Genomic DNA, 7,922 nt, shown 5'->3' with positions numbered 1-7,922 from the left:
TTCTCACCCTCTTTTTCCTACCAGAATCCATTAGCTGGACACAGAAGAAGTAATTTATATTCCTATATAATCTAATTTTTTTGAAAATCACACTTTTGCAGACAAAAGACAATGGCTGAACCACAGCATTGTGACGGGGTGGATGAACTGCAGCTCATACTGTGGCACTGCTGGAACGATTTCATCTCATGCAGTGAAACTCATTCATCAGTTCGTGGGTTTGGTGTCTTAAGGGATGATGCAGTGGGGAGCCTGCTCTGCTTCCCTGCTCAGGCAGGATGTCTCTTTAAGGCAATGAAAGAGTTCTTTAACAAATTAATGATGTTTTTAAGTTAGAAGATCTCATGGATCTCGCACTAGGGCAGGAGATTCTTCTTTCCCCCAACCTATAAGTACATTGATACTGTGTCCAATGTATACTCATTGATACTATGTTAGCTTTATATTCCTCTTTGGCAGATAAATCTGCCGGTTTCCTCTGGCAGTCACCTAGAGACCCCATGTGGTTCCCAAAGAGGTGGGAGGGTTTGTTGTTTGGTTTTGGCTTTTTCTTTCGGTTCATTAGGACCAGTTGTTTCAGTCAAGCATTAGACGATCCAAGGTTACTGGGGCAGCATCGGGTGGTTTGGATGTGTCCTCCACATACAAATCAAGTGTCTTGGGTCTGGTGGTGTTGAAATAAGAAGTACAAAGATCCCACAGCTTTGAATTTCGTGCCAGATATTCAACAAAGTGTTCGTTCCTTCTATCATTACGCTGTGGCTTGAGCAGCAGCAGGCCTGCCCTGTGCCCAGTATCCTGCTGGCACAGCGGGGAGGGCTGTCTCCCCCATCCTCAGCAATTCCATCATCTTGGCAGACATCCTCACACGTGGAGCAGCTCTGGTGTGGGATTCCTTTGGCCTGTGTAACTTTCTGTATTCGGGGAACTGCTTTAAGCTGGGACTCTCGTGGGGACGGGGCTGTGAGGGCACCCAGCTGCAGGCCCTTCGGAAAAGGCTGTAAAAATATGAGACTGGTTGGATTGTGTTCTCAGACAGTTTTTACCAAAAAGCCTGCTGGTTAGGGGTATTTTATTGTGGGGGGAGTTGTTGTTTTTTCCTTTTTTTCCACCAGAGCCTTTTTTTGGTGTTACAGCAGCACTTTGGAGAGCAGATAAAGATCAGTCTCTTGCTCTCCACACTCTGGTGTCTGGGCTCCTTTCCTCTTGCCTGCAATTTTGTTTCATTCATCTTGTGCAAGAGCCGGAACCAAACTCCAGAGCTGAGCATTGGCTGTGGTGACCCCGTACCCCAGAGGCACCTGCCAGCAGGGGCGAGCCTGGCTGCGGGCACGAACTCCCCGAGAGGCTGGGCTCAGGCCACTGGTGTGCTGGCCCCACAGAGCGGTTGGGTGTCGCCCCTCTGGGACCCATCTCTCTGCTTTTCATTTTCTCTCCTGCCTTCAGCCTGTAGCTGAACCCTGACACGAAACCCTGTGCGTTTCCCAGGGCAGTGGCATTGAGCTCCCTCTTCACCACCTTCTGAGGTGGTGACAAATCTCCTTTATTTATTTGATAGTGTCAGGAACCTTTACGCTATTTATAGGCTGTGCCCATGCCCCTCCCGAGATGTTTGCAAGACAGATTTAGCCCCTTCAGCTCCTCATGGCCTGTCCCCGAGGGATCGGCTGCAATCCTTGTATCAGCCCGTGCGCCGTGAGCAGGAGCTGCGTGAGGGTGACTCACGCACTGTGCTCGTCCGGGCAGACCTCATCTCCCATGAATCTCGGCCCTCCAGAGCTGGGGGAGCCCAGCCAAGTGTCTGCTTCCAAAAGGCACCAGCAAGGGAGTGGTGGAATTAGGCAGAGGAGGCAGAAAAAGCCTGTAGAGGAATGCTGCCGTGGGAGGGGGGAAGGAGTTCTGTCAGGAGGGGCTGGAGTGCTGGGGGTCCTGCAGCTGCTCCCCCTCCACTGCAAAAACCAGAATTGATCAGACGGCCCCAAAACTCCAAATAAATTGCTCAGTTTTGTAGCTTCAGTCTGAGCTACTTGTTCTGCTGGTCCTCTGAGGTCACTGTGAGTGAGCCCACGCTGAGCCAGAATGTGTGCACAGCAACAGCCTGAGTGGCCACGCAGATCCAGGGCAGAGCAGCAAGGACACAGGTGTGTGTGTGACCAGCATTTGGTCTGTCAGACCAATGCAGCCATGCTGGCCAGAGCTGGGCTGCTGGATTCTGAAGCTGGGACTTTATTGGGCCTTTCCTGGGGCTGAGCTCTCTGCTGACCATCTCAGGTACCCAGAGCTATGGCTGGGGCTGGCAGAATCCACTGGTGACCCAAGCAGTCGGTGGGTCTGCCTCAGTCTTGGGTCTGAAATTTCATTTGTTCCGTTGTGAGGCTGTGAGGTGGCAGCTAACGGGGCAATTCATCTGCAGCCTTGCTGGGAAGCCCATCTGGGACTGCTGGAGCTGTGCGGCAGGAACCAGCAACCACCTCCTGCCCGAGTCCCACTCGTGGTGCCCAGCAGTGCCAGCTGCCATCCTGGCCAGGTGGAAATGGCCACCCAGAGAAGGGCACGCTGCTCATCCCAAAGGTGTTGGGGCTGGGTGTGACCCCTCTGCCTTCTTGTTCTCTCCTCCCCAGGCTCCCCACTCCTCTCCAGCACAATGGCCTGCCAGGAGAGCGAGTACCTGGATGACCAGAAGAAATGTGTCCCCTGCAGAAAGTGCATGCCTGGGCAGGAGCTTTCCAAGGTAAATTGACTGCTCCGTAAGGAGTGGGAGTCATCTATCACCAAGGCTTTTACAGTGCTGGGTGAATCCTCTTCCAGCCTCCCTTCAGAAGAATGATCTTAGGTCCTGGAATGTTGGGAAGAGCTCAGACATGGTAGGATGGGATGGTGAATTGTTTCACCCTCCCTGGGTAGGAGGGTGAGACAATGGAAGCAGGAGGTGGTGAGGGATTTTGGGTTGTTCCTCATGCTGCCTTGTTTCATTTTTTGCTGATGGAAGTCTGAATTTCCTCTGGTCCATAGCCCTGAGGTCACTGCCTGGCCGGGCTGCACGTGGGTGGGTGCCAGCAGGACAATGCTGTGGGTGGTCCCGGCCCAGCCTCAGGAGGGGTGTCCCAGCGGGGTCTCCCCCGAGGTGCCTCCCTGGGCACCGTGCTGCTGGAGCTTTCCAACAGCCGCAGTGCGCCGGAAGGGCACGGCCGGGCACGAGACTGTTCTGAGAACCCTGCACATGAGTAGTGGCCCCACTACCCTTTGCCCCCAAAGAAGGGACACTTTTCCCCTCAGTAGCATTTGGAACCCACCGTGGCCCCTTGCAGCCGTGCCCCCAACCTTGTGCCCTGCAGGACTGCGGTGACGGCAGCGGTGGGGACGCGCAGTGCGTGGCCTGCCCTCCCAGGAAGTTCAAGGACCGCTGGGGACACCACGGCTGCAAGCCCTGCCTGTCCTGCGCCCTCATCAACCGCTTCCAGAAGTCCAACTGCACGGCGACGACCGACGCGGTGTGCGGGGAGTGCCTGCCAGGGTGAGCAGAGCCACTGTGGCTGCGCTGGGGCCAGGCAGGGAGGGCGTGGGCACAGAGGGGGGCATTTGAAGCTGCCTGGGTCGTGGGACCTAAGAGGAGCCTGATGACCCAGGCCTGCCTCTACGAAGACTCTGCTTATTACATGGAAGTCAGACTGATCTGATGGTCCCCTTGTAGCTCCAGAGAAGGGAACCTGAAGGCTTCCATAAATTAGTTGTGGAAGAAAAGTTCCAGACCCAAGTTGTTCTGTGGACACCAGTGTGGCCAAGCCCTGAAAGATGAGGCGCTGTAGGCCACTGTGGTTGATGGTCCCGAAAGAGGAGGACAGAGGGGTGATGTGTTTAAGGACTTACTGAAATGAAACTGCTGTATACAGCCAGCTTGCACCAAGCCTGAGGTCTGCAGACACATGTTGGCCACCAGTGGGCCTGGGAGAGGAGTGAGTTGAGGCTTTGTATGAACCTCTTTCTGGACACAGCTGTAGCTGGGGTGTTCCCGGTCCTCTGGAGAGCTGGTTATCTCTATAATCTGCTTCAGCAGACATGGGGCCAGGGAGGGGGGGGCTGTTGGAGGGATGTCACTCCTTGGCAAATGGCTAGGCATGAACAAGTAGCTGCGGTGCAGCTTCAGCCAGCAATGAGAGCCCTGCTGCTGGGGGGTGGCCCAGCTGGCTGGGCAGGAGTGGAGGGTCAGCTGTCCCCCACTGCCATGGGCTGGGCAGCACAGCTGGCTGCACAGCAAGGTTGGTGGGGCCTCACCAGGAGCTGGACACTGCTGAGCCCCTCTGCTCTGTTGGCAGGTTTTACCGGAAAGCACGGATCAGCGGGCAGCTGGAATGGGAGTGCATCCCCTGCACCAAGCAGACGCCCTCCTCTGAGCCACAGTGTAGGTGCCCCTCACTGGGCGAGATCGGGGTGGGTGGTGTGGACATGACGGAGCTGCAGCCCCGCTGCAGAGGAGGAGGGGCACAGTCATGGCATGTGGCGAGGGACACATGGGAAGGGGTGGTCCAAGCCTCGCAGTTTGGCTCCAGCGTTTTGTGGCTGATGTTTGCAGGTCGCTCCAGAACTAACCTGGTGAAGGTCGCCATCCCCACTGTACCACCACAGGACACGGCCCTTCTTGCACTGACCAGCAGTGCCCTGATCATCATTGTCCTGGTGCTTCTGGCACTCTCCATCATCTACTGCAAGCGGTTTTGGAAGAGCCAGTGTCAGCGAGGTGAGTCAGTGCTCTCCTCCTCTCTGTGCTATTCACCTGTGCCCGTGGTTCCTTCTTGCTGCATAGAGTATTGCCCTGAGCATTGCTACTTTGACAGCACAGTGACCCAACTGTTACTTGGCTCATACAGAATAGACACCTTGCCCTGCTTCTCATGCCTGCAGGACCTCTTGTGTGCTTTGCCTAATTAAAGACACAGAGGATCCTCCCTCCTCCTTGGTGCCATCAGGAGGAAACAGAGAAGGCCATTTTGCACTGAGAACTGACAATCCTGACTTCTGGGGTTTCTCAAGTTGGGCAGCTCTTTGCTGCTGAGGGAAGAGGGCAGTAGGTGTGGTGGCCAGGGTTGGGGCACGCTGGCATTCAGCAGCATGCCAGGGAGCTGATGGCTCCCGGCTCCTTGCCAGCAGACATACCACAGGGCTGAGGACGTGCTGGGGAAGTGATCCAGGCCTTTGCTTAGGCTGGTTCTCTTCTGTCCTCCAAGTCTTCCTGAGGACTCAGAACTTCTCGGGCCAGCGAGCAATGTTCCCGACCGCAGCGGCGCCCGGCAGGTTCCTGTGTGAGGAGCAGATGTCTGGTCCCTGCTGCCTGGGTGTGAAGAACCTGAGCCCTTGCTACAGGCAGGCAGAAGGTACCTGCTCTTGTGCCTTCCCATGGGGAGGGAGGTGGTGCTGGGCTCCAGCTTGAGTGTCCCAGGACCTGCTGAGATGCCCTGAGGAAGGATGGAGCTGGATGGTGAGTTTGCTGAGCCATGCCTGTTTCTGGTTCCAGGCCCTGTGGAAGCAGTGCAGTTCATTTCGGACGGGGAAGCTGTGGGTCTCCAGCTCCCCTCTCTCCAGCCAGAGATGGACTTGCCGCCGGCCATTGTGGTCAGTGCTGCCTCCAAGGCCCAGCTGGGCAGGAGCCTCCTGGAAAGCCAGCCCCTCATCCGGGCCTCAGGCCATGGTGACTGCCTGGCCGGGGTCCTGCCGCCCCCCGCCCCCAGGCAGGGCCAGCCAGGCACGGTGGAGGCCCTGGCCCCCCTCTCCTCCTGCGCCTCTGAGATGCAGCACAAGTGGCCACATGCACCAGTGGAATGCACCGAGCTGGACCTCCAGAAGTTTTCCACCCAGGCAGAGTTTGTGGGCAGCGAGCGGGCGGACGATGCAACGAGCCAGGCAGTGAAGAGGATCCCGGCAGAGAGCAGTGGTGTGGTGCAGGAGGGGGCCCATCACTTGCCCCCCACCCTCCCAAATCCCACTGCCGATATCCCCCCTGGGGAGCGGCCGGTAAGTTCCTCCAACCTCATCACTCCTCTGAACTGCTGCCGAGGCTCAGGCGCAGGAGCTGGGCTCGATGGGGGGGTAGAGATGTGGACTGAGGTTTGTTGATACGGGATGGCACAGCTGGAGGAGAAGCACCATTCTGTGAGCCCCTGTGATGGCCCTGGGAACAGTGCCAGGTGTTGCTGTTCTCAGCAGACTGCCACCAACCTTGGGGTCTTTGTCTCACCAGGTGGATGATGCCCAGAGCCTGGTGACTCAGATCAGCAGCGCAGCCAAGGGTAAGTGGCCTTCCAGCCTCGTCTTTATTCTCCGAGTACTGGGATATCAGAGAGGCAGGTTCTTGGAAGAGAGCTCCTCCAGAAGCTCACCATGCCTGCATGCAGGTGCCAGGGATCACAGGGACTTACCTGACTTGTGACCTTTGGTGCTGGTTCACAGGGTGCATTTTCTGTGATGCTGCCTTGAGTGGCCTGCGGGCCAGTGGCTGATGGAAGCCCAGTTGTCCCCAGTTACCAGCTTCCCCAGGACTGAGCCAGCTCCATGTTGCTGAGCTCTGAAAGTGATGTTGAAGGAGATGCCTGCCCTGACAGGATGTCCTGTCACCTGCTCGGCAGGGGCTGGAGCTGGAGTCCAGCTGCTCTGTTCTCCCTTATCCTGGCCAAGTAGGACAGGTTCTAACCCAGCTCCACTGTGATGCTGCCCCCCAGGTCTCCTAATAGCAGAGCTGCCACATTCCTTGGTGCAGTCACTCGCCTTCTTGTTGGACCCTTCCTTGAACGGTGTGAAGAACTTCAGCCACCTGGCACTGGAGCTGGGGCTCGTGCCCCAGTTGCTGGGACGGATCTCAGGGTTTGAGCAGCTCGTCACGCACTTCACGTACGCGGGAGCCGCCGTGACCGTCCCGCTGCTGGCACAGGCACTGCAGCGGCTCCAGCGGTTCGACGCCTTGCTCCTGCTCTGTGACTACTTCACACTCAGCCCGGTGACAGACCACCAGCACTAGAGGACACGGAGGGATGAGCAAAGCTCCATGCACTGCTAGTGTGGGAGAGGATCCAGTGGCCTTCAGTCACGTAACTTCCCCGGTGTGCTTGGGGGCAGAGCATGGAGATGGTCTTTGCGTCGTGGAATGGAAGGATGCGAGGGGTTCTGGGAAGCACAGCTGTGCCTGCTCCCAGTTCCATGTGGGAGGGCTCGCTCAGGCCCCTCCAGAGGCTGTTTTTCTCTGGCTGTGACAACCTTGGTCACTGTGCTGCCCATGATGCAGTGCTCTGGCTCTGCAGTGAGCCCCATCCTGCCCCACTCTTGCTATGGGGTCCCTCAGCCATGGGGCTTAGTCTCCATGGGCAACACCCTCCTATGGGCCTAGCCATCGTCTCCCCTCCATTCCAGCTTTTCTGTCCTTCCTTTGCTCCGTGCTGTGCTTTCCTAGGTGCCAGATGCCACTTTCCCAGTTTGCTTTTTGGTTGTTTCTCTTCCTCCATGCTGGGATTTCCTCAGCAGAGGCCGTGGCTCACGTGCCGGGCTCCAGCCTTTGCCTCTCTATGCCACCCTGGCACCTTCCCCTTTGTGTCTATTTGTCCTGGCAGGAGTCTCAGACTGATCCCCAGGATGAGCTGGTGTGCATCTTTGTCCTGGGGCTGTGGCTGCTGGCCTGGGACAGGTGTTGGCTCACTCCCGGGCTCCTGCCATGCCCCACAGCCATCTGCTGCCCATCGCCTCCAAGGCTTTGCAGTGGCACAGGGTTGCTGCAGGGGCAGGGTTGCTGCACTGCTTTGCCCTGGGGAGCGGGTGGCAGCTGGGGGCTGAAGCCATGACTGTGGTCGCAGTCAGTGATGGACGTCCCTTGTGCCAGCCACCAAAAAAAAAAAAACAAAACAGCCAAGCTCCTCTTAAAAATATTTTTCTTTTTTTTTTTC

The 7,922-nt window shown here is 57.0% G+C and overlaps 1 protein-coding gene across 1 annotated transcript; it reads left to right on the top strand.

Annotated features, from left to right (window-relative positions):
* Positions 1–2,623: 2,623 nt before the first annotated feature.
* On the top strand, positions 2,624–7,717 carry EDA2R (ectodysplasin A2 receptor). The gene is made up of 8 exons (XM_018070652.1): positions 2,624–2,731; positions 3,336–3,514; positions 4,314–4,399; positions 4,571–4,735; positions 5,223–5,369; positions 5,510–6,006; positions 6,233–6,281; positions 6,711–7,717. Exons 1-8 carry the CDS (start codon positions 2,645–2,647, stop codon positions 7,004–7,006), a joined length of 1,506 nt encoding a protein of 501 aa, XP_017926141.1. The 5' UTR covers positions 2,624–2,644; the 3' UTR covers positions 7,007–7,717.
* The last annotated feature ends 205 nt before the right edge of the window (positions 7,718–7,922 follow it).

This window comes from Manacus vitellinus, unplaced genomic scaffold, assembly GCF_001715985.3.
Source record: "Manacus vitellinus isolate BGI_N305 unplaced genomic scaffold, ASM171598v3 scaffold_19_pilon, whole genome shotgun sequence".
NCBI lineage: Eukaryota > Metazoa > Chordata > Aves > Passeriformes > Pipridae > Manacus > Manacus vitellinus.
The sequence above is the reverse complement of the archived record's forward strand: the minus strand, read 5'-3'. Positions and strand labels throughout refer to the sequence as shown.

Coding starts and splice junctions, on each gene's coding strand:
- EDA2R (XM_018070652.1), top strand. CDS start 2,645: ATGGCCTGCCAGGAGAGCGAGTACCTGGATGACCAGAAGAAATGTGTC. Junction 5,370..5,509: donor TTGCTACAGGCAGGCAGAAG/GTACCTGCTCTT, acceptor TTCTGGTTCCAG/GCCCTGTGGAAGCAGTGCAG. Junction 6,282..6,710: donor GATCAGCAGCGCAGCCAAGG/GTAAGTGGCCTT, acceptor GCTGCCCCCCAG/GTCTCCTAATAGCAGAGCTG.